This window comes from Cyclopterus lumpus, chromosome 22 (genome assembly GCF_009769545.1).
Source record: "Cyclopterus lumpus isolate fCycLum1 chromosome 22, fCycLum1.pri, whole genome shotgun sequence".
NCBI lineage: Eukaryota > Metazoa > Chordata > Actinopteri > Perciformes > Cyclopteridae > Cyclopterus > Cyclopterus lumpus.
In genome coordinates this window covers 17125211-17151369 of record NC_046987.1, presented here as the reverse complement: position 1 = coordinate 17151369, position 26159 = coordinate 17125211, and the positions used below count along the sequence as shown (strand labels likewise).

The 26159-nt window shown below is 40.4% G+C and overlaps 2 protein-coding genes across 5 annotated transcripts; one reads left to right on the top strand and one right to left on the bottom strand.

Annotated features, from left to right (window-relative positions):
- Positions 1-533: 533 nt before the first annotated feature.
- LOC117725250 (transmembrane protein 87A-like) lies at positions 534-14494 on the bottom strand. Its single transcript, XM_034525309.1, has 20 exons — positions 14365-14494; positions 12960-13017; positions 12242-12339; positions 10888-11004; positions 10665-10712; positions 10486-10527; positions 10231-10357; positions 10040-10101; positions 8830-9013; positions 8636-8735; positions 8360-8453; positions 7510-7581; positions 7265-7373; positions 5619-5677; positions 4429-4532; positions 4265-4341; positions 2872-2936; positions 2723-2775; positions 2476-2506; positions 534-2341 (listed from the first exon to the last, which is right to left on the bottom strand). Exons 1-20 carry the CDS (start codon positions 14473-14475, stop codon positions 2300-2302), a joined length of 1653 nt encoding a protein of 550 aa, XP_034381200.1. The 5' UTR covers positions 14476-14494; the 3' UTR covers positions 534-2299.
- Positions 14495-15670: 1176 nt separating this feature from the next.
- ganc (glucosidase, alpha; neutral C) lies at positions 15671-25870 on the top strand. 4 transcript variants are annotated; one of them, XM_034525488.1, is made up of 25 exons: positions 15671-15884; positions 16156-16218; positions 16356-16458; positions 16939-17066; positions 17388-17564; positions 17687-17690; positions 17788-17857; positions 18212-18308; positions 18432-18615; positions 18854-18998; positions 19296-19531; positions 19624-19750; positions 20583-20662; positions 20930-21073; positions 21271-21367; positions 21469-21570; positions 21815-21989; positions 22522-22590; positions 22815-22879; positions 22977-23053; positions 23148-23222; positions 23333-23446; positions 24354-24466; positions 24660-24763; positions 25285-25868. In XM_034525488.1, the coding sequence occupies exons 1-25, from the start codon at positions 15706-15708 to the stop codon at positions 25398-25400; spliced, it is 2844 nt and encodes a 947-aa protein (XP_034381379.1). In that variant the 5' UTR covers positions 15671-15705; the 3' UTR covers positions 25401-25868. The 4 variants fall into 4 exon arrangements, 3 of the variants coding, with proteins under 3 accessions (XP_034381379.1, XP_034381380.1, XP_034381381.1); XM_034525489.1 differs by having other exon boundaries at positions 15694-15864; positions 25285-25870; XM_034525490.1 differs by having other exon boundaries at positions 15750-15900; positions 25285-25869.
- Positions 25871-26159: the final 289 nt, after the last annotated feature.

Here is a 26159-nt window from a genome sequence, read left to right as displayed (position 1 = left end):
CGTGCTGTGTATGTATGCATATATATAACTTACATGTGTATACTATATATACATATATACATATATATATATATATATATATATATATACACACATATATGTATACATATATATATATGTATATATATACACATATATATATATAGACATATATATATATATACACACATATATATATATATATACATACACGTTCAACACAGCACCCAAGCTCAATAAAAGCAAATATTAACGAATATTTGCTTCTAATCCTGATTAGACCTCATTTTGTTGATTTTTGTTTTTGAATAAGTGTCTTACTATTTCGTTGATTTTACTTTTTTTTTAAATAACTTTTTGCTTTATTTAATGTTTTTGCTGTTTGAGTATAAATATATACTTAAAGCCATCCCTCTACAAAACTAATATACTAATAGCACATAGAGAGCATTCTAAACCTCAAACAACTGCTCCTTTTGTAAAAAATATGTTATGCTTACAAGTACACCTTAAATGTATTTGTGTTAAATGTTTACAAAAGCGGACGCTGTAACTTTGTTTCAATATAAATTTTATTTGCAGGACATACGCAAAAAGCCATACAATATAATCAGCTTCACATTACAATGCAGACTCACATCCAGAAATTGGGCTTCAGTCTCTTAAAAAAAAAAAGTATCCTCAACAACACTTTGACAAATATAAAAAAACAAAACATAAATTAAGTAATTTAGAATATCCTGCAGTAGAGTGCACAAGGACGGGATATAATTCTGCCACATAAGGCGAGATTACTTGCAGTGTGAATGGGATAAACTCAAAGGAATCTGTAATTGCAGGCAAATGAAAATTATACATTTAGCATTTAACCTGTGCTACTGAATTTGGGTGAGGATCTTAGAAAATAATTACATACATTCAGTCAATCAAACATATATTTGAATTTAGGCCCACACCACATTCGTGAAGCTCATCAATGGATTCTGTGATTCAGTTTTCACGTTGGTGACATGAAGTGGACATAACACTAATGTTATGTTAGAAGCTAAATATGTTGTAATAAATATCCTTAATTCTTTCCTCATGACTACTTCTGTGTGAAAACGGGTCTGGAAAATGTTTTTAATTAAGGTTATACATTTTCCCAACTCGCTAAGGACCAAGCAGTCTTTCACTGGTTAACAAAAGCTTGAAAATCGCAACTCTTGGGCGCCCAATACGAACACTTCCGATGACGCTGTGTTTACGATAGTATACAGAAAACAGTTGCGTTCTTGTTAACTCAAGAATCCCCCAAAACACAAACGTAGCACGTTTTACGTGATATGCTTCAAGTATTGATATCCACTGATGCAGCTGTCTTTACATAGAGTAACAGTAACTTACCGAGGATTACTCAGTTAGCCAGACGACGCGTTAGTCGTGTGTGTGAACAATAAGACGTATAAATAATTTGTTGGTGCAGCCATAAGAAATTTGCTCAGGAAATCATCTCCGATTAGGTAAAAGCATTGATTTGTTATCTGGCTAAATGGTTAACCATACCGTACAGTCGCCTGCTCATTTATATATATTAAATGTATGTCATCATGTGACCGATTAGATATGTAATGCAATAAAACACCTGTTGAAAACAGTGGGGTTTCTTCTATATTTTACAGTGCACGGGCACAGCACATCTCTGGAGATAACCTTGAGTTCAAGTGTCCGAAGCTGTGTTGCTTTAAACATTATGCAGAATAATTTGTCGTTTTCAGCTCTCGTTTCCATTCATACAAGGATCCGACCTCTTGGCTGAAAGAACCGCCACATCATCATCACGATTTAAAATCAGTCCTCAAAGTCCAACGAATTTGACTCATCAGGCTTTTTCAATTTGAAGCGTGTGGTGAAACTTAAATATTGCGTTAGTCTAAAACAATAAGACAATGATTTTTGATAAATATTCTATTTTCTACAAGGGCATTGTGTAAAAATTGCCTAGTTTCCGCTTAGTGTTAGAAATTAAAGAAACATCTTTGAAACAAATACAATATTTATCAAAGTGCTCTGCTGTGTTATTGCCAACCCATCCAACTACGCGTTGCACAATCGCGCCTTAATAGAAACACACTATTCAAGCTTCTTTGAGCTTATTAGTGTGAAATAAAAAACACATGTGAAATAAAATTTAAAAAAAATGTAAACTGTATGGAGAGAACAGTTGGGTTTGCGCACATCTTTTTTTGTTTTTGGTAATCGGATCACTCAGAACGCATTCATCGCTGCCTCAGTGAAATTGCTTTCTTTTCATTCTCGCGTCATCTTCTTCCGTTCACGTCTACTCCATTTTGGATCTCTCCATCTTGGTTTTCAGGATTTCCTGGGTAAGAGAGAGAGCGTGACTGTGGGCTGGTAACACATGAAGGTCATTACCAGGAGCTTGTTAAACAGACACAAATGCAATTGGAAATCATGGGACTAGCGGGGGGAGAGGAGAGTAAAAGGACCGTTTACCTCTTCTTCATCGAGCATTACAGGAAGAGCTCTGTATAGAAAGGGGAAAACACAGAAGGAGGCGGTTAATGCATTCATACAGAGAATCTATAAAGCTTGTTTGTGCTTCAAACGTCTTGCAATTTGAGTATTAACAGCATATCTTTCTAGTCTGAGCTGAAACGATGTCAAAGTAAGAAGTATTATCGTTTTAAGACGATACCTTATCCTCACAGATACTAGATACATTTTAATTGACTTTACTTACACATCAGCAACAGTTGTAGGAATGTTCTCCTCAACCCATTTTAGGTTTTCATCCTGGCAAAGCAGAGTTTAGAAATAACAAATAATTAAGTTGTGTGAGAAAATAAAATACAAAATGTCCAAAAGAAGAGCGATGTTGACAGAACCCACCTCTTTACTCAACAATTTCTGGGAGCCATTAGAGTCAGGCTTTGATCCTCTCATCTTCATTCCCTCTATAAAAAAAAAAGAAAAAGCAGCAAGAAAAAGCAAAATTATAGAAGATTATAACAAAACTAAGTTATTAAAATTCCCATTCATACTAGATAACATTTCTCAATGAATCTGTGAACGGATTTAGATCACGGCCTCAGAAGAACCAGGTATTACAACACAAAGCCCCCGTTGACACCATCATCTTTATCACAAATTTACTGGAAATGATTGCCCATATGATCACAGAAGGCAATCAGAACAGAAGAGAATATAATAGTTAAATATGGAGGAACACAAAATATATTCACTTAAGAGTTTCCGTATTTTAATGTGACAAACATGCCTGCAGCCCTTAAGGCCCCCGGGATCTATAATAAACCATTAATAAGCATCCAGTCAGTTCACACTAAATAAAACCTGGCGTTTGGCTTCAGGCAGATCAAAACTATATTTAAATACACATATTAGCTCTATTAATGTTGGCTTTTACTGGACACTTTATGGGATGCTGGTCCCATTAATGCACATCCCTGGGGTCTTTGTGCTTTCTCGCCTCACAGGTTTCCAAGGACCGTGTTTATATATCTGGACCGTGGTCATGCCTCCTGCCGTGGCCCTGATGACACCCACGGCTACTTATTATTAGTAACACTACTATTATTATCATCACCGATACCATTACTGCTTTCCTTATCCTTATTATATTATATCCATTGATGTTGTTATTAATAGTTGTTGTGATTTCACCATCAATATTCTGCTTACCACTCTCATATGAATAATTAATGTTGTTGGAAACTCTGTTATGTTGTTCATTCTGTGCACATGACTTCTGTCCATCCTGAGAGGGAGATCTCCCTCAGGGGTCAGGGGTCCTGTATTGAGGTGAGGGTCCCGGGTCAGAGGCTGTCGTATGTGTACAGATTGTAAAGCCCTCTGAGGTAAATTTGTGATTTTTATACAAAATAAATGTAATTGAACTTAGCGTGCATATTAGATCGGTTCACAATAAGTCAGTACTGGATGACATTAAACAATTGCTGCACCAATCATAATTATTAGAGACTCTTTTGAGTCAAAAACAGCAAAAGAAACGGATCCGGATTCGGCTATGGCAAAGCCATGACCCGCCCTACTCTGCCTCTGATTGGCTTGGACTCGCTGCCTTTGTTGGTCTAAAAGAATCTAAAGTCAATATGTTTCTCGGCTTCTGAACAGAAACAAACGCAACGGCTCCACCCGTCTATTAGTGTTATGAACACCCTCTCACTCTTACTGAATAATAAGCGACTATTAGAGAAGCCGTGGCTGTCCTCGCAATGAAAAGCAGGAGAATGATAAGTCTTACCAAAAGCGTCACTCAGCATTGGCTCCTTGGCCTCTTCCTCGTCATCATCTTCATCAATCAGAGGAGAATGGGAGAACCTGAGCGAAAACAGAACCAAAAAAATAAATTAAATACCGTCAACTTGAACTGACAGAAATGGTGTCGGGCTCCAGCTCGACTCTGACCTCTGGCTGTTAGCAGAAGGCCGCAGCAGCACCATGATGACCAGCAGAATGGTGGAGAACAGGAGACGCCAGAAGGCATCGTCTACCCACAAGTCCCTCCAACCCTGTGGAAAGGATACAAATAGAAAAGAGTGATGACGTCATCAGGTTCGGAAGGCGGGTTCACGTTTCATCTCTGCATAAACAAGAAACGGAAACCTCGCGGTGGGAACAGGACAGGAAACGCAACACAATAATGATGTCTCTCCCACCCACGACCTAACTATTAACTTCAACAACTCAGTGCTGGCTCCGACTCTGACTGCCAGGAACATCGGTGTGACACTCGACAGTCAACTCTCCCTGACTGCCAACATTACCGCAATAACACGCTCCTGTAGGTACATGCTGTACAACATCAGGAGAATACGACCCCTCCTCACTCAGAAGGCGGCACAGGTTCTGGTCCAGGCTCTGGTCATCTTACGGCTAGACTATTGCAACTCCCTCCTGGCAGGTCTACCTGCTAATGCCATTCGACCTCTACAGCTCATCCAGAATGCAGCTGCTCGACTGGTCTTCAACCTCCCGAAATTTACCCACACTACTCCGCTCCTCCGCGACCTTCACTGGTTACCGGTGGCCGCCCACATCCGCTTCAAAACATTGGTACTTGCGTACCGTGCTGCGAACAGATCGGGTCCGGTCTACATCCAGGACATGGTCAAACCGTACACCCCACCTTGTTCACTTCGCTCGGCTTCTGCCAATCGGCTTGTAGCTCCTTCACTTCGAGCTAAACACTCAACAAAGTCACGACTGTTTGCTGTGCTGGCTCCTCATTGGTGGAACGAGCTCCCCACTGACATCAGGACAGCAGAAAGTCTCTACATATCGTAAACTAAAAACACATCTTTTTCCACTATACCTTGAATAGGGAAGGTAGAGCCGTAGTAGCACTTTAGTAGCACTTAAATGTCCCTTACCGATAGCACTTTGTTGTTTAGCACTTTAGTAGCACTTAAATGTCTCTTACTGATAGCACTCTGTAGTTTAACGTTATTGAAGAAATTGTACTTGCTTGATTCTTGTTGTTCTGAGTTTGGACTCATGGTTTAATGCACTTATTGTAAGTCGCTTTGGATAAAAGCGTCAGCTAAATGACATGTAATGTAATAATCAATCAATAACAGAGCAGAAAACAAACTGACCCTCTGGCAGTCGACCAGCTTGAAGACTTTGGTGGTCCAGATGATGAATATGATGGAAGCTGCGGACGAAAAGTAAACACCGGTCTTGTTTTGATGTCTATAAACAATATGCAAATGATGGCAAACGGCACAGGAAAAGTCCCACTCAAGCTGAGTTTTGAAGACAAATTTAGATAATGGCCAAACAGTGGAATTACAACCTCCGGGTTCGGCACGTGACACTATGGGCTCCAAAATACTTTCCCCCATGAACTTACATTTGGAAAGAGACGTCTGTAACTCAGTGGATACTTGTTTTTGGGAGGTAAATCAACTTGAATAGCTCATATTAAAACTATTAACTCCTAAAAGTTGTATCATGGAATAATAGCCCAATCAAACCGTTCCTCCGAACGAGGCTGAATCGAGGACTAAGCCCACTAGTGCGTGTCCTCTATGGGCATCATAATGCGGAAGATCCGGGGAATCTTCATCAAACTCAGTCAAACTTGGTTTCTTTTCATGCGCCGTTGAACTGTTATAGAAATGAACGGGGAGGGGCGTCCAGTTCTCTTTGTACCTTCACGGTCTCACCGGTGGAAAACAAATTAGGAGAGGTAATCCCAGCAAAAGAGTAGGCAAACATACAAATGCATTTACATGCTCTGAAACATGAGGAGCACAGTGTGCATGTTAAAGAAATAGTTAACTACTTTAAACAACTTTTTGTTCACATAGCAAGAAGTCCTTCCCAACCAGGGTTGCAAAATTCCGGGAATATTCAAAGTTGGAAACTTTTCACGGGAATTAACGGGAATAAACTGGAAATGTTGGGGTAATTTAACTGTATTGACCTTGTCATAAGCAGACATGCATGCAAACATTCATAATACAACTTTTAAAAATGATATTTTTGACTTTTTTGACATTTTGTGAGTATAACTTTATTCTTTCATCGAACAACAAAAACATGAACGTTGAATAAAAAAGGTGTATTCCCTGAATCCTTTCAGAAAGTTAGTCTACTGTATACAAATAAACTTGGTATTAAAATGGCTTCAGTTTACCAAGTAATCAATATGCTATATGACAAACAGTGTTGGGAAAGTTCACTTTCTACATTAACTAGTTCAGTTCATAGTTCACACATTTTAAAATGAACTAGTTCAGTTCATAGTTCCAAAAAATGAACTAGTTCAGTTATTTTTTTCAATATGTTGCGAGCTATAATTTAAATCTCTATCTGTCTGCAATACCGTTCTTGACCTCTACGCCACTCGGCGCTCTCACACTTGCCAGGCATAGGGCTGAAACGTTCAGACGCAACACTGATGACAAAGACGTTCAAAAACAACAGAACGTTTTATGTTTACGTTTATGTTTCTGGCAGACAATGTTCCCAACCAGCTGCATTCAGGGTCCAGCTGAGCTAGGCGTGCATAGTCTTGTTCTCAACTACATTTAAGTTCCCTGTTATATGCTTTTGCAAAAAAAAATTTTTTTTTAACTCTCCAGGCAAAATTCCCGTGGAAACTTTCCGTCCCTTTGCAACCCTATTCCCAACACCTGTAAACAGACCCTGATGTGTAAAATCAGTGGATTTCCCCTTAACCCATAATGATGCAGCTGTTTCTGAATTAAGCTCCACTAGAGCCGTCGCTACTCACCGACAACAGAGAAGATGAGGGTGTTGGTGAAGTGCTGATACAACGACAGTTTCACTATATTCCTGCGGAGCTTCAGGAGACGGGTGGTTTGAGACAGACTGATGAAAATGTAGATGCAAGTTAAGGAGAACACACCGCATACACATTCAAGCAACCACAATCAAAAGCGTATATATCCGGAATCGCTTCTGAATATGCAAATCCTTGACTTGTGGCATCTTTTGCTGGTCGGGGTTAAAGGATATCCACCACATGACGCAGGAGTCAATAAGGGAGAGGCTGAGATTAGCCACCAGGGCGACCGTCCCATAGAAACCCTGGAAAAACAAGACGGGGGTCAGGCTTTACAACTGAGACACAACGTGAGCCTGGAGGCCAGCAGAGAGTGTGAAGTCACATGAGATAAACTTGTGTTTGGATCTGGTGACGATTTAAGTCTCCTCTCTTTGAAGCTGCACAACCTCGTTCCATTCTTCTTCCTGTCTTTCTTTATCGCATGTGTCTTTGTATAAAATTGTGTTTCCACTTATTTTTTAACTTGCTGCCGTGACTTTGGCTGGTTTTGAATACCACTCTCCATCAAATAGGTCACTGCCAATTATCCTCACTTGTCTGCCTCCCAGAGACTGAATCCCTGCATAACCTTCTCTCTCGACTCAAGTCAACTGCATTTGCCTTGAAAGCTGCGCCAGGAAAGATCTTTATGTAAAAAAAACACCTCCGCCATCAGCTTCAATTAATCTTTGGAGGCTGCAACAGCTCATGTCCCATCTGGAGTAATTGAAATGCAGTGGGCTCATTATATTTCTCTGGATGAAAGTCATGCGCCGTCACAGAAGATTGTAAATTAAGGTTTCGGAGTGAATTAAAATTTGTCTCCTAAACAGCGGCAAGAGAGCGCCTCCCAAAGAAAGCTACACTTAGTGAACTCTTTTCCTCTGTCATTTATTTGGTATATATATTTCTTGTTTGGACAGGATGCAACAGTACTGCCTTTAAGTAGTAATCATGAAATTAAACCCTGCTGTTGATACTGAATATTAATAATTCTAATTATCGCATGTGCGCACACGCAAATTAATTATTGATACTTACACCTGTCACTCTTAGCACACCTTCCACAGAGGAGAAGAGCAGGTAGAGGAGCCCAACAGCTCCCAGCCGGTGGACTGTGGTACCTAACCTGGGCCTAAACAAGTGAGGGGGGGGGGGGGGGGGGGGGGGGGAATGTTCAAGTATACGAACACATGATTGAAATAAGATTTATAGCAGAGAGTCCACTACTGGGTTTTATTTGGTGAAGAATAATGAGAACTAAATAATGAGAATCAAATAATCTTAAAATGTGAGATTTAAAAGGTCTAAACTTACTTGACTATGCCATAGCCAAGACTGACAATGAGGACCAGGATTCGGGCCAGAGATCTTTTAAGTGCAGAAAGCAGCTCAGCAAAAATCACAGCCCCTTGAACTGTGAAGCGATAAAACACATAAAGAAAATGATGATTATATCACACTGGAGTAGAAATTGCACGAGCGAGCAGATATAAATCAATTGGACCCACCGTAGTCTCCTTTGTAACGGATGCTCTGATATTCGGAGTAAAACACAGCTTTTTCCAGCATGCCGAGGATGATGACGGCACCGATCCAGAACTGGATCCGCAGCAGATCCCTCCAATAGCAGGCACACCAGAAGAGCCAGAGAGCCCCGAACAGCACGTACACAATGCACATGACCATGAAGAACTGCGATGGTCAGGAGAGAGAGAGAGAGAGAGAGAGAGAGAAGGGTGCAGCTTTGTTTGAAATCACAGTTGAGCTGTATAATTTCACCAATAACAATACCGTCCAATTCAGGCTGATTTATTTATGGGCAAATTCATTCAATAGTGAGCCTTAAGATTCATTATTGACCTTGGAAACAGCAGTTTAACAAAATAATATCTCTAGTCTCAAGTCAAGTCTATATAATTTACAATCTGTGTAGCGTACGACCCTCTCTGTCCATTAGGGAAAGGAAAAACTCCCCCAAAAAATAGAAGAAACCTAAAGTGCAACGGAGGAGGGATTCCTCTCCGTGGACCGGCAGACACATAAATAGACCAACATAATACAATTAGTGTGCACTGTAACTGCAATAAGTGTACAGGAGTTTTTTTTTGGAAATGTCGACGTGCCCTCTGATCCGGATAACACAGTAATTGACAGTTGCGTTGCTTGTTATCCACTATAATTGGTTTAATTGATTCCCCCCCCCCCTACTCTGCCTCTAATTGGCTTGTACTCGCTGCCTTCCTTATTGCTGATGAACAAGATTGGTGGGGGTTTGGTAGTCGTAGTAGGTTAATGATTTGAACTCAGATGTGGATGTTTTCATCATGATGGTTTATTGCTTTCATTTATAATCACAGGAAATTGTTTTTCTAAAAATGTTTCTATGCACATTGTCGATAGGGATGGATTATATTGGTTAATATCATAATTAAACTTAATGTTAACCTTCACGTTGACACACTGATTAACAAGAAGGAAAAAAAAGAAAAGAAATGGCCCTTCACACCAAAAAGGAGGCTAGCCTCTGGTCTAGACAATCAAAATGAAAAAAATCTAAATGATTGTAAACATTTACACCACAACACTGAGCAACTCAATTCACAGAGGAAAGCCACAAAATGTGATTGAAAGCATGAAAAAAAAGTAAGTTGTATAATTTGTGTGCAGGACATTTTCTAAATATAAACCCCTCCCTTTACATAATGCATTGTTACATACCATCATCAGGGGCCAGTCTGCTGGAGAAGAGTAGTCATGTGGTCCCTTCATCTCAACTTTCACTGGGAAAAAGAAAATAAGTCACTTTTTTAATTTTCAACTGTCAAGACTTGTATTCCTTTTTTTTCATGCATCTACTGAATAAATGTGAAGGGACTCTAAAGGTTTGGGAGTGAAATGGCGTCTCTCACTCGTGAAAGCAAAGCTGATCTGCTCGGCCCCGATGTCTTCATCCTCAATGCCGCGGAACAACGGCTGCACCTTCACTATGAACAGATACGGACTGTCCTCCCAAGCGTTGGCCACGGCACTGATATCCTGCAGAGAATCAGAACGGTTATGGTCATTTCTTTATTTATGATCTTTATACACACACACACACACACACACACCTGAAATAACTTAAATTCTCCATTTGCATAAGAAGTAAAAACAACACGTCTTACCGGCTTGTCCGGCCAAATAAGGCTCTGATTCGAAGGGTCACTCTGAAGATAGAACAAAGAACATAACAAAGAACATTGTCATCGAGTTCACCAGGGTTACATTCACACACAAATAAAGTGTTGACATATTATTCTCGGTATGTTCAATCTGTTTTATATCAGCTTGATCAGTGACTCACCTTTGGGCTAGTGAGGGGCTGATATGGGTTGAAGTCGGTATAATAAACCTAAGTGAGAGGATCAAGAAACATTCATATATTTACTGTATGGAACGACAACACATGACTTTAGATACCTGCTGCACCATAAACAGCGAGGTTAAACTTCACTGTCTTTACACAGTGAAGATTCACTGTGCAGCCCTCGTGTTAATGTGCTCTTCGTAGTAACTCGGTCACAAACCTTCGGTAAGAAGAGGGAGGAGCAGTTGTCGAAGTACATGTAGCCCTGACTGTAAAAGCCACTCCACCCGTCTTTCAACATGTGGTCCATACCAAACATATTCATGGCTTTGTTGTCCTACAGAAGGACAGAGGGGGGAGCATCAGTGACGTAAAGATCAATGAATATTCATTTCCATTCCATTGATTGGTATGTTCAAGCAAAAAATGCAAAACAGATAAACGAATAAATACAAACTAACTAATTAGTAAACAATGGAGAATGCTTTAATCACCTCGCATCCCACTACCGTATTGTATTGGAAGTCAATGTGCAGATTTGTTTGAGTGATGAAAATTGAGTTTAAATTAGACATTTGGGTAAAAATAGTGTGTCAGTTTGTTGACCAACAATTTACTCTGTGGAGAACATATCTCCATGTATTTTTTTAAATGTATTGCCAGCTTCTTTTTCAGAGGAAGTCATTTTTTGCTTTACAGGTTTTAGAAACCTGTTTGGAGCCTCACAGATAAAGACACTGAACTTTCAAGACAACATCTAAATGAAAACTGTTCCGGTCAGGCTACAGGTGACCTCGATGCATCTGCACTTTTTGACCTCCGCTTCGAGAAAGACAGCGACAGAAATGAAGCGCATTGAAGCCAAAAGAAGCAGCTGAGTGAGAGACGTTTGTGGAGAAAAGAGCCAGCAAAGATAGAAGAGGAGCTCAAGGCCATGAAAACACTTCCGAGGAAGAGCACGCTACAAATCCACAATTTCTATCTCCAGTACCTGAGTGAGACATTAACATTTATGACAGGGCTCCACAGTCAGGGTTGCCAGGTTGCCTATGGCAACCTATTCCTGGCCTTTGGTTGCCATCAACCACTTTAAACATAATAAATAGGGACAGCAAAACCTGAACCCCCTCAGAATAAATACATTTCTTTGTTGCATTCATGACATTTAAATACTGCTGTTACTGTAAGAACCAGAACCATTTACTCATGCGTGCACAGGCTTCTTGTTTTAGACGGTAGAACACATTAAGTTGTTTGACTGTCGGGTGAAAGGTTCGCCCAACCCAAAAGCACCACAAACCACTTTGCTAATAGATTAAACTGACAAAGAACCAGGTGAACCTGAAATGTGTGAATTATTGGGAGGCAAAGTATCCCGAAGTCTTTGAGCTGGACGGTAAATTATGCTGCAAAGCATTTACAATGTACACATGTTTGTATACTAATGGCAACCATATTTTCAGTTCTGGCGACCAACGCTGATGCTGCGGATACTTTTAAAGTTAGTGCTGAGCCCTAAATGACGAAACCAACAGACGATGCACAGACATCAACCGCCAAAAGTCAATACTCACGGGTGTGTTGAAAACCTCATTGTAGCAAACAGAGGAGCGCAGGTACCAGCTGATGTTAAAGGCCAGGCTTTTATCACATAACATTGGGTCACCCTGGACTGCAGGGAGAACAAACACAGGGAGGAGCTCTGGATTATTAGTCATAAAACCATACGTGGCCAGGTCAATTAGCCAGCGAGAGCCATAAAAACACTCCAGCGGACACTTAAACCTGATACTCTTTAGCTCTTGTGATAGTGGAGCTACTGTTTTTTATTTTGTTTTGGATTCAAATAAAGGAAGACATTTAAAAGTAAAGAGGCACGGAGGACACAAAGTGCAACTCATTTTCCTGTTCTTTTTGCTGCATTGTAAAATCTGACTTGGTCAAATGCAACTTATGAATACTAGTTGATTTTTCATTTAGGAGTCTGATGGGTGGAAGTTTGCCACTGAAAAGACAACAAGTGCCAGAATAAACACCTCCAAAAATAAAAAAGGATGAGTGTTACGTTCCTGTGACTCACAACATTGTCAGGGCTTCAATGTTTCAGTAAATGTTCCACCTATCTGACAAATGCCCTTTGTGTCGTAATATTTAAATAAATAAAAAGTTGATATTTATACTAAGAAGGTTGCAGAAGTAGGAAGTAGCCGCATGAAACGGTACCCTCATTGTTGTCATGAATCATGCAATGCCCCCCAAAACAACACACGATTAAGAGGTCAGACTACTTACACTTCATGAATATGGTGGTGTTGGTGTACAGCGTCTTCCGAAACACCACATCTTGTGTCTGAAAACGCAACAAAGACAAATCAGCTCTTGTCAAACAACTCTGGCTCAGTCAGATGAGTTCAACACTGCTGTTTGGAGCCACTTCAGCTCGGCCGCACAACATATCATCAAAGATCTGGCTACATTTTCAAAAGGAGCAAAAAGACGATACCAAGTCAGTACAACATTTTTTTTATTAAATCATGTACTCACGCATAAGTCTTTTTTATGAGCTATGTGCACAATACAAGCTCAACCTTCTGACTAAAAGGCTGTGCTTTTAACCGAAACACATCCAATTGTTTTTGGTCCAGAGCAACATCAGATAATGCAGGTAAAACAAAGTGTCTATAACAGTTACTGGTTTTTTTTAAAATAACTACCACCATGGCTCCAATGACAAAGCAGGGTCATTTTGAAATACATAATTACTTCCTCAAAAGGACTCCACATACACCACTGCATTGTCAATAGTAGCTCATTTAGTGTTTCATAGATTTGTCTGCCTTTAAAAAGAAAAAAACACATCAGCTATTAATTAGTTTGTTGCAGAGGTGGAAGAAGTACTTAGATCTTGTACTTATGTAAAAGTCGAAATTTGTAAAAGTAAATGTCATGCATTTTAATCCTTACTTATGTAAAAGTACTTATTATTATGTATGTTGTATATTATTGTTGAAGTTGGTGAATGTGGGGCTACTTTCAACTACTTTATCTGCACATTGTATTTATTGATTATATTTTAACTACTTTATGTGCACAATGTATTTATTGATTATATTTTATATTATTCATCTTTATGGGCAACGTCACCAGTAAAAAAAAAAAACAACGTATAAATAAATGAATGTTGTGAATGAAAAAGTAATAAAGTACTCATCTAACTTGAGTACTTGAGTAGCTAAATGTATGTTACATTGGGAGCTTGTTCTGATAAATGTTTCCCTTGTCCAGACTAGACTATAGCTTGAGCCACCTTTCATGTTTACCATGTTTGTTCTGAGAGAATGGCCTTCCTTTTTCTTTTATAAACACGTCTTTTTCTTTGCATCACACTTGCAAATAACGACAGATTACATGTTTCCCCTAAATTCCACTGGTAACGTTAAACGCCTATTAGATTAGAGAAACCGTCACACCGTAGACGGAGTTAAGACACAGCTCAGTCAGAATGAGACGTTTATACTGTCCGACAGAGCAAAATCAGGAACTGTCAAAGAAGAACAGTGTTTAAAAAATGGATTATACAGCGAAATAGATGCTAGGGGCTAGCTAGCTACCTCGGCTAACAGCTGCTGTTGGAGATTTAGCACGAAAAGGCTTTGTAATAACCGTTAAAACAAGAAGCGGTGACGGTAATACTGACCGAGTTGATCTCCACGTTCCACACGGAGACCTCTGCCGCCGTGCCGAGACAGAAAAACGATGCAAAAAGCAGGAAACACAACCGATGGGACCGTGCATCTGGCATCTTCATCCGTGGGTCTCCTACTAAGAGTTACGGGTCAGCCGCGCATGCGCCTACAGTTCCGTTAAGCATCCGGCTGGAGTTTGCGGCGTCACCGCAAGATGGCGGCGGAACACACACATGCAGCATAGCATGTTGCGAATGTTATGAAACGCTTGGGAAAGATGAGCTGGAGAGTACTAATTATATCTAGAAAAATAATTTCCTTCAGAAAATGCGTTGGAATGCTAGAATATGAAGTTTGAAGCTGAAATATATAAAACAATAGCTGAAAATGCTCAAAAAGGTTAAAAATGGCTGAAGATAACTGAAAATGGCTGAAAACAGCTGAAAATAGTTGACAATGGCTGAAAAGCGTCAAAGCACAAAAACATTGACCCAAATTGCTGACTGGAAACTGGAAAAGATGGAAGCAAAACGCTATCATCTAAATAATCAAAGATATGAATCACAATCCAAGAAATTGAGTTAAAGCTAGGAAACACCTATCTAGCTAGCTATCTCAAAAAGTCAGGTAACCAGCTCTATTTCTTTCGCCAATATTTTTTTGAGAGGAAGGATGACTTGATGAACAGATACTGTGAACGGTGGGACTGTCGTGTAAGAAATGTGTCTCTAGCGGCGATTTAGAAATCAGATAGGCTACGACTGTCTGTGAGAAATATTTTTGGAGGGAAAGATATAATGGCGCTCTATGGGGCAGAGAGGTGGACTTGCTCCCTCGTTAAGGCTTCTCTAGACAAATGTGTGAAACTGTTGGATTCCATTGTTACACGTGTACGACAAGCAGAAGATTCCCTACTACTGTATCATAAAAAATGAGAATTGTGGCCGTAGTGACGATATACACATTTTTTTTTCGCAAGATGTAGTAATCATTTTGATATTGATTTGGAGTCATTTGGTTACATTACAAATAAGCTACTTGAGAAAACTGCCATTAGTGTATTCATTCATTAGCAATAATAATACAAATACATACATTGGGTAAATCAGCATTACGGTTCAGATTTTTTTTTCCTGCTTATTATTTCAAATAAACGTCCTTATCCTATGAACAATATATATATATAATTTGTTTCAGCTTTTTTTCCTCATGAACAAGTGCACACGCACACACACACACACACGCACACACGCACACACACACAAAGAAAAACAACCAGGTAATTCGTTGGGAAGTTTAGTTTGAAACTTCACACCGGAAGTCGAGTTAGTGGCGTTTTGGCAGCGAGTCACATGCTCCGTGTGGTCGCTGCTGTAACGACAACCTGCGTTGTCAATGTCAGGAAGAGTTTACACAATAGTGAACACGGGAAAACGGTGCAGTTACAGCTCAAACCAGGAGACCACAAGCGACTTTTACCGGCTGATGTTTGTCTGCTCGAAATGGCGGAAGTGAGCCAACCCGTTGTTAGGTAGAAACAACAAAACGTATGCAGCGTTGCAGCGGAACGTTTCATATTGATCTTTTACGCCATTTTTAGTACTTCATGTCATACATTACTGCAGGATTAAACTCACCTGCATTTTAAAGGCACATTTGACTGTGGATGTGTGTACTCAAATACAGTTTTACTAAATTCTGACTGGTTTGTGTACAAGTGTATGTGTAAGTCTTACTGTAAGCACCCAGGTGGGGTGTCTGGTATGTGATGTTAAGTTTCTCTCTCTCTGCTTCTTCCTCAGTGTTGTCCCTGAAGATGAAGGGAAAGAAAAGTACAAGAAGAGCGAAAATGTTGCTTTTTACAGGTATTTCACGCACATTTTATGATGCCCAATTTGTATTGGTAAACAACTACAATCACCTACAATTAAGTGTAACCCTCTCAATGGCTTGCCGAGATTTCATATTGCATTTAATGTTCATGTTTATTGTCACTTTTGAGGCGACAGATCCAGGGACCACACTTGCAGCACAGAGCCCTTCTGGACACCATGGTGCTCACAGAGAAGGGGGCACGGTTTGAACTGTTGGAACCTGACAAGCAGGTCTGAACACTGGCAGCACTTAACATTTTAAAAACCTTGGCTGATCTATTTCTTTATTAATGTTGGACACCATTTGAGCATTGCCATATAACCAAAGTAGTAGTTAGTTAGTATAGTTTGTTTGTGTTCGTGCACGTCTGTGTTTTAGTTAATACATTTAATTTCTGGTCACATAAAAAAGGTGTTTATATATATTCTTTGAATTGTGCCTTACATCCATGAAATCCCAAAATAACAATAACCAAAGTTAGATAACTACGTAGTAGTGGTGTAATATTATATCTCAGAAGAATGTTTCTTCAGCACCACTGATATTCATTAGCATTGTTAACCCCCTCCCCCGCAACAATAAAAAACAGTCACACAAATGCATGTAATAACTATTTTAAATAAATAAATAATCACATCTGTTTGTTATATCTAAACTACCCTCTTTTTTTATTACTTCTACATAAAAAGAACTATTTGCTGTTTTCACAGACCAAACTGCTTCTTTCTGTGTCACCTTGCAAAAATGACACGGTGAGGATATTAATAGATGAGCCGCAGCCCATCAAAGCGCGCTACCGAGTTCCAGACGTGATAACGGGGGAACCGCAGTGTGAACAGTGAGCTTCCGTTATATTACATATTATATTGTGATATCTAGTTACACAAGCGTTGCAGTTAATCAATCCCCTCCTCTTCTCCTCTGACGCACTAAAAGCTTTGTGTCTGTGTTTGTTGGCAAAAGATAGATAATATGTTTGGTTTAAATCAGTTTAGGCCAGTTAAGAGCTTTCTGGGAGTGGTAGGCATGTTGTTTTTATTTAAAGGTCAAGAGGTCAACATCTAAAATCATGAAATAAAGATTAAATTAAAGAGCATTCTAAATCGCTCAAGCAATTTAATGTTGCTGTTTACCTTTTCCCCTCACCATCGTCTGGCAGGTTGAGAGTGGAGAGACAGTCTGAGGACTCTGTCACCCTTTCTTGGTCTTCGGGACGTCACCGGCTTTGCGTGTGGCGTTTCCCTTTCCGACTGGAGATCCTGTGTGAAGACGAGGTGATGGTCACGTTCAACTCCAAAGGCAAGCTGTGGTTCGAGAAGCTGCAGGATCCCCCCAGGTGAGGATCTCAGGGCTGTGTGCTGGAAACAAAATCGATTGATGAAAAAAAAAAAAGGGAATTAAATTAGATTTTCTTTGTGTGTGTTTTTTTCCCCCCTTCATGGGCGCATCTCCTGGTAGTGAGGTAAGAGATTACGTTCAAACAGAAATGTAATAAGACACTTGAGGCTTAATCGGGTCTTTAACTTGTTTGTTCTTTCTGGCTTCGTTCCTCTCGACAGCTTCATGACGAGCACGGCGGTTTATTATGGAAAGAGACTTTCAGGCAGTTTGTGGATATCAAAGCTAGTGGTTTGTTTTTTTATTTCTATTTTGTATTTTTTTTCCAATTTTAAAAGACAGTCTTGTCAGTTTTTCCAGCCATGTAGTAGTTACAGTTTTCATTTCCTGAGGCTTTGAGCTATTCACTCCTCTGATGCAGTGGACTAGCAAGACCAGGGTTATGTTTAGTAAAATACTCTATTACAAAGTCCATCAAAATGTTATTTATTCTACATATTATGATTCTAAACAGATTAGATTCAACTTTATTGTCATTGGACAGAGTATACAGTTAAAATGAAAGTTCCTCGTAGTAGCTTTAAGGGAAATAAATAGACAAAACGCTAATGCACGAGTATAAATAAACGTCTTGTCCGTCTCCAGGTCCCAGCAGCATTGGGGCCGACCTCTGTCTCCACGGGTTCAGTCATGTGTACGGTCTACCAGAGCACGCCGACGGCCTCCAACTCAGAGACACCAGGTACACACGTGTGTTAGAACTAAATGCAAGGAGCAGGAACATCCTTATTTATATTCGCCGACGACAGATTGTAATGTTCACAACAATGTGGTAATTATGTCTTTGATTCGTGTCATTTCACAGAGACGGGGATCCTTATCGGCTGTATAACTTGGATGTCTTTGCGTACGACTTGTACAGCCGCCTCGGCCTGTACGGCTCGGTGCCGCTGCTGGTGGCCCACAAAGCAGACAGGACTTTGGGTGTATTTTGGCTGAATGCATCTGAAACGTTTGTGAACGTTCATTACAGCCCATCTGATCACCAGGTGAATCTTGTTTATTCGTATCATATGTCTGACAATTTGAGACATTTTTTTTGTTGTCCAGTCCTGCAGACTTTTGATGCTTCTTTTGCGAGTCCTCCTTGTTGCAATCTAACAATAAACAAGTTTATTTAACTTGATTAAAATCAGAAATGGTTCTAAAAAAAATAATCGTTAGAAAAGATTTTAGAAAAACATGCAAAAATGTACCTTCTTAACCACGTAATAAACCCTCTGTCAGGATGGCCAAACTCCCCCAGTGAAGAGGAAGCGGGTGGAGCCACAGACTGACGTCCACTGGCTGTCAGAAAGTGGTGTGATTGACTGCATGGTTCTGCTCGGGCCTGGTCCACAGCAGCTGTTCACCCAGTACGGTCAGCTGACAGGTGTGTGTGCAGCATTACCCCCCCCTCCCCCTCCCCCCCCCAACTATCAAAGATCTTAAAACGGATTATTATTGGACATTACGATGTCTGATTTTAAAAATGTTTATCGTGTCTTGTATGTTGAAAATGAAGAATGAAGAAGACAAATGAATAAGAACGAAAACAATACTTTACTGTATAACTTCCAAACTTTTTTCAAACATTTTATCCTCCAGATGTTGACAATGATAACAATATTCCCGCACATTATCCGTAAATGTGACTCGCAGCTACACATCTCTTCCCTCCCTCTGCCAGGGTATCAAGCCCTCCCCCCCTTGTTTGCACTCGGGTACCACCAGTGCCGCTGGAACTATGACGACGAGGCCGATGTGAAGGCTGTGGATGCTGGATTCGATCGCCACGACATCCCGTACGACGTCATCTGGCTGGATATTGAGCACACGGACGGGAAGCGTTATTTCACCTGGGACTCCGCTCTTTTCCCCGAACCAGCCGGCCTGCAGCGCCACCTGGAGAAGAAGAAGAGGAAGGTCAGTTTTAGCGTACAATGTTTGCCTGTTCTTCTTTTGGTTGTCATATGTCACAAATTTAATTAATTGTGCATATTTCTCTTATCTTTTAGTTGGTTGTGATAACTGATCCCCACATCAAGGTTGACCCTGATTGGTCGCTGTGCCGTGAGGCCAGAGACGGAGGGCATCTCGTCAAGAACAGAGAGGGGCACATCTACAAGGGCTCTTGTTGGCCTGGTAAAAAGAGTTTAAATCTGAACCAGCTGACAAACCAACAATGACCTTTTACCTTTCGCTGTTTGCTTTTTTCCTTTACTGCTTTGCTCGCAAACGTTTGCATCCAGGTACCACAATCAAAACACAGGTAGGGAGCGTAACCAAATTTAAATCACCGCTCCGATACCTCGAGACAACAATTGCCACGGTCAACATCTGTGTCGGCCAATTCCAACCTCGACACTCACAGGCTCACAAGTCTGAGAGTTTAGTTCTGTCCCAGAGTCAAATCATGGGGTGTTTGAGGGCTCGTCTCGCAGACATTTTGAGCCCATTTCTGCAGACTTTGCCAAAAGGAAATTATCCACGATTGATAGCAATGTGACGTTGAACACGGGGTTCCTAGAGTAAGCTGTTTTTTTGTTTGTTTTTGTGATATATGTCGCAGCAAAGTGCTGTCCCATTCGCATTTATACCATTTCAAGACCTTGCAGCCTCTCACACTCAACCACATATCAGGTGACTTCAGTGAAGTCCCATTATACGTGACTGCCACCCAGTGTAGAGAAAATGTATAACAACAGAATAAACCACAAAGGCAAAAACATGAATGAATAGAACAGAAAGCTCTTCCATTAGGCTTTGACAAATGTGACACCAACTTAAATAAAGATAAACCTACTTTCTCAATATTATAGTCGTTAGTTATCGTGTGTTTATTTTCTTCCAGGTTACAAACATTATTCAGGTCATTTCTTTAACATGACTTTGAGCCATTTAGGAGCTCATCCACACAAAGTACAGAGAAAGTACAATTGGTTGTAATTGTAGTTTTTATGAACCTCTCTCGCAGGTGAGTCCTATTACCTCGACTTCAGCAGTCCAGACACTCGAGCATGGTACTCCAGATGTTTCGGCCTGGATAAGTACAAGGTAAGTGTACTAATAACCATCAAATCAATGCTATATATGCAACCCAATTTCACATAATAATATTCTAAAGACTATACTGATCATTGATGAAGTTCCTTTTTTTGTGGCTGTGGATCTAAATAAAAGGCTTCTCAAATCCTTTCAAGCACAAATGCTTTGACACCCGACAGAAATATTCCAAGATATCATGTTGAATGATAATGCGTTCATGCATTTCATCGTCTGAAACACTGAGTAGTTTTTACTGCCGTGAACTCGTTGACGCAGGGATCGACGCCATCGTTATTTGTGTGGAACGATATGAACGAACCGTCCGTGTTCGACGGGCCAGAGCAGACGATGCCAAAGGACGCAGTGCATTGTGGGGGATGGGAACACCGGGAATTACACAACCTGTACGGCTTCTACCAGGTGAGCTGGCTCAATGACGACTTTCGATCCGGGTATCAAACATTTGACACAGAGCCGTGGTTTCTCCAGAACAAAAAACATTGAAGGATGCCAAAACTCATCATCTCATCTTCACCTCTGTCATATCAGAGGCGCTCAACAACTTCTCTAAATGACAGTTATTAGTGAATTGCTTAACTTCTTTTGTCTGCTCGCAGCACATGGCGACAGCTGAGGGGCTGATAACTCGCTCAGGTGGCTCAGAGAGACCTTTTGTCCTTTCCCGCTCCTTCTTTGCTGGGTCACAGAGACTTGGTACGTTTTTCTTTTTTGGACAATGGTCCCACGTGATGCCTTCATGGTTGTATCCTGAACTGTTTCACTGTTTGTGGTGGCTGACTTTTAATGGGATGCAGGAGCAGTATGGACAGGTGACAACGTGGCCAGCTGGGAGTATCTGAGTATCTCTATTCCAATGCTTCTGTCTCTGAGTGTGACAGGCATTGCATTTTGTGGAGGTGAGAACTGCACATGCTAAATTCATTTATTTGTAATAGTAAAATCACAACTAGAATTGTTATTGACTGGTTTGAGATCTTTGGCAAGATCCCAATTCTGTGATGTTTTTGTTAAAGTTATACTTTCCACACTAAGACACAGTAACTATACTTACAGAACTATAATGTGCTGTTTTTCTGCTATATATTTTGGTTGTCTCGCACTTTTTAAGTCGCAGCCATCGTTGTCCCTTCTGCGTTTAAGCCGACGTCGGTGGGTTCGTTCAGGATCCGGAGCCGGAGTTGCTGGTGCGCTGGTACCAGGCGGCCGCTCTGCAGCCGTTTTTCAGAGGTCACTCTGCAAAGTGGACGAAGCGCCGGGAGCCCTGGCTGTTCGGAGAGAAAGTCACCGCCGCGATACGCACTGTGATCCAAGAGAGGTAGTCAAGTAGAGTGTCAGTAAATGTGTTTCATCCAACAGCATCTGTTTTCTGTCTTTGTTTTGCCGGCACATTTAACTTTTTAATTTAAATGATCCTTTTCAGCCGCCTTGATTGACCAGCCAAGACGCTGAAATGTATTAATATCATTAAAGGACAAGAACAATTCCCCAGCGAGACCAGACAAACTGTTTCACGCCATCACCCCATTCAATATGAGGGCTGTCTCTCGACAACACTCGCATGATTAGTGGATTTAATTGAGAAATCTGTACAACTGAGTTTATCCAAAAAGAATGATGCAAAAAGTGCCACTTTAAATCTTGTGTTTACTAGAGATGCCCTCATACGTTTCTGAGAAATTAACAGATTACTAATCAACTAAAGAAATCTTCGTCGAAAAAGAGGGGACAGCCTATTAAATATCAGAGTGGACATGCAGAAGCAAGCACACAATTAGTTTCTTGATTTTCTAATGCATTTGACAAAGTTGTGTTTTTCCTGATCCCCGTCTTGTCTCTCGTGCACTCAGGTACTGTTTGCTGCCTTACTGGTACACTCTGTTCCACCTGGCTCACACCTCTGGTCTGCCTCCACTCAGGTTAGTGCTGCCTCCACCTGCTGCTCGGTGGAAGTACTGCAGGACCATTTAGTCACTAAACCCTCTTTAGTTCTGACACTAGAGGTCAATGTTTGTTGTGTTTTGACGAGAGCATGACTTTAACTCTAAATTACTAATTAAAACATCAATAGATAGTATTCTAAATAAAATGTAAAGCTGTACAGAAGGTCATATAACTGCTCATTTTATTTTAACCTGTACAGACCTCTCTGGGTGGAGTTCCCAGGAGAACAGAGCACCTTCACTGTGGACAACCAGTATATGATTGGTGATAAATACAATTTTTTAAATTGTTTTTAATTTTTACTCAGTGGAATTATCGCATTGTGGTTATTCTTAGCTTAACTGTCTTTTATTTCATGTAGGCGGAGCACTGCTGGCACGTCCTGTAACCGACCCGCATGTTCAAGAAGTCAAAGTCTTACTTCCTGGATCTGGTGAGGTAAATCAACCCCCAGGTAACACATTCATGTATTCGAGTGTATTCATGATACAACTCAGGGTGCATGTTATATTGAGGCTTGTTTCTGTTTCAGGTTTGGTATGACGTCCACTCTACAAAGGCACATAAAGGAGGCCAGACTCTGAGTCTTCCAGTCAGCCTGGACACAGTTAGTTTGTCTTGACTCACTCAGTGATGGTTGCTTCACACGTAATAACATGCCAATTCTTAACTGAAATAAAGCCAACGGTTATATTATTTTCTGGTGTTCCCTCTCAGGTTCCTGTGTTCCAGCGTGGCGGCTCGGTGGTCTGCAGGTCAACAGGAAGTGGCTCCTGCACAGCCGAACAGCAGCAGCTCCCCCTCTCCATCACGGTGGCCCTCAACTCTCTGGTAATCACAATGTTTATATAAAACAAATGAAACCAGGTTCAGTTCTGACCATTAGTGATACAAACCCACATACTCTAATATCTGTCCCCCCTCGTATTTACGTAATTATTGATTGCTGAAATATTAAGAAACATCTTTGATTGTACAATGTGATGCTTCTGAGATCCTGCCATGTTTTCATTGTCCAATAAAGGACCAGTGTTGATTTCTGTATATTACCATGAATGGTATATAGTTCTCGTAACTATGTTTTCATCAGCTGAAACTAAGAATTTTCGTTAGCTGAAAACGAGCCCTTCATATCTACATGGGCCATGTTGCACCGTCGAGTTTCTACGGAAGCCCGGAATGGACAAATCAAAAACTGGCTCTATGGAGAGCCTTTTGCAGTATTACGTTACCTGGAGGCCACCGTAGTTCTCCGACTCGCTCTGAAGAGAGTAGAGTGAGTGGAGGGATATTCAGTCGGTTGCAAACTGCAACCTCACCACTAGAGGCCACTAAATCCCACACGCTGCTCCTTTAACTCAACAAGATTAAAGTGTTAGCATCCGATGTAACAGCAGATGTTGGCCATACAGATGTTGGTCATACAGATGTTGGTCATAAAGAGGGGATTTTAGCTGCACATGATGTGTGTGTTGCAGTATGTAATACATTGTGCTTCCTTTCAGATCGCATGCTACAGGATGTATCGTTAAGACAAAGATGTAGCAGCTAAAATAATTTTTTAGAGAGTTTCACTTCTATAAGTGTATTACTTTATAAAATACAAGGTGATGCCTTTGTCTGACTGAGGGAAATGTCATACCCTGCAAAACCTGTGAAATTCTGAAATCAGTTTAGACATGTGATGTTTGGATAATTGAATTAGTGAAGTCTTGACTGCGGCCCCTTCTCTCTGCAGGGAGCCGCTGATGGTGAGTTGTACCTGGACGACGGCCACTCCTTCAGCTACCGTGACAGAAAGGCCTTCTGCCTGCGCAGGTTCAGCATGCTGTCAGGCCGTCTGCTCTGCCGGTGACTCACAACTCACACCTCCTGATGACACATCCATTTTTAGACCACACGTGAAAGGAGCTGTACATTTCTATTTTTTCGGGGGGGGGGGGTGTTCTACAAGTAACATGAAAGCCAAAAGCTGAAGTGAACCTCAAATAGTTTAAATGTCTGAAAATAAAACAACGTCAAATATGATTATTTTGTCTCGCAGTCCTGCCAGTGAAGGAGGAATGTTTGACTGTGCTGCCGTCGTGCAGTGCGTCACCGTCCTGGGGCTGCAGAGCAGAGCGGCCGACGTGGTGCTGCGTGTGTCAGGTGAGGAGCTCTGAAGTTACACACACTCACAGTCGGAGCGACATTCACGAGTTTAGTAAGTAAGTCGAGTTTACTTCGAGAGCACATCTGAACCTAAGCTTAAGCTGACCATCAAAATGTATAGTTACAATTATTGGAAAAAGCCAACAATAAACAGCAATGAACACATTTTTCATTTATTTGCACATATACACGCACTTAAAGAGACGGTAAAAAGATTTAGTTTGAACATTATGCAGGAGAGGTTAGAAGCCAAAGATGGCTTATGAAAATACCTCCCCGTTTAAATATCAATGATCATACTTGAAAATAAGGATAAGAAGATAGACATAATTCATAGAAATATTACATTTCCAATAAAAACATATAGACATGATAACAGATTGTGCAAATTCTCTCCTGAAGAAAATCACCAAAATGAAGCAATTTGATACAAATAATCCTGTACAATGAGTTATTTGCTCTTCCCAGTAGCAACATAAAAACGAGTCCCTCTACCTGTACCTTCTCTCTGTCCCCAGGTGCTAAAGACTCCTCCCCTGCATTTGAATACACGGAGACCTGCTGCAGGCTGACAGTGAACCACCTGGAGCTCCCAGTGGCGATGGACTGGGAGATTCAGATACAGGAAGGTTAACATGTATATTATACATATATAAAACTTGCAAAAGGGATGAACCACTTCACGATTGTGTTTTCATTGTTTTTACTTGTTTTGAACTTCAGATTTACTTTTTGAAACCTTAAAAAAATGAATGTAAGCGAATCTCTCCGTTGACTTCTGCTTCATCGAGTTCTGCACTTCTTTTAAAAATGCTTCCGAAACATCACGAGAACAAAAGACACGTAGTTTCATCTGGGAACAGATTTCTATTTTTAAAGGTTGGTTATTGATAATAAGCAATTACTAACTACGTATGCTTTTAAAGTTGTGGAGTTAAAAGTTTACTGAATAAAAAACGCGCTGATGTGACAGACTTTCTTTTATTATTTTTATTTTCACAACATAATGACGTAGTTTCTCAAAATAACGAGAAACCTTCTCAAAATAACGAGAAACTTTCTCAAAAAGAATTACCTTTGAGATACCAAATAATTACTTATTAATGACTATTTAATAAATACTTACTCTTACTTTTGACATACCAATTTTTTTCTTTTGAGATTGTAACTCATTATTTTGAGATACCAAGTAATGTCTTTGAGATATAATGAGCAGGATCTTTTTTTGCTTTCATCACATTGGTGGGAATGGTCTTCTATAGTATAAAAATCAAGGGAAATAATTTAATAACTCACAAAAAAAAGCCAAAACAACTGGGTTTTTTACCATGCACTGATTTGACTTCACTGAGACTTCGTCATGACAGATAGTGATTAGATATCAACCCTCTGT

What these genes read in the sequence shown, in the direction of transcription:
- LOC117725250 (XM_034525309.1), bottom strand. Translation starts at nt 14,475, where the DNA reads ATGAAGATGCCAGATGCACGGTCCCATCGGTTGTGTTTCCTGCTTTTT. An exon ending in CCTCCCTCTTCTTACCGAAG is followed by an intron (nt 10,713 to 10,887) that starts GTTTGTGACCGA and finishes CCTCTCACTTAG; the next exon opens with GTTTATTATACCGACTTCAA. An exon ending in CCTACAACTGTTGCTGATGT is followed by an intron (nt 2,507 to 2,722) that starts GTAAGTAAAGTC and finishes CTTTCTATACAG; the next exon opens with AGCTCTTCCTGTAATGCTCG.
- ganc (XM_034525488.1), top strand. Translation starts at nt 15,706, where the DNA reads ATGCTCCGTGTGGTCGCTGCTGTAACGACAACCTGCGTTGTCAATGTC. An exon ending in GAAAATGTTGCTTTTTACAG is followed by an intron (nt 16,219 to 16,355) that starts GTATTTCACGCA and finishes GTCACTTTTGAG; the next exon opens with GCGACAGATCCAGGGACCAC. An exon ending in TTCCAGTCAGCCTGGACACA is followed by an intron (nt 23,223 to 23,332) that starts GTTAGTTTGTCT and finishes GTTCCCTCTCAG; the next exon opens with GTTCCTGTGTTCCAGCGTGG.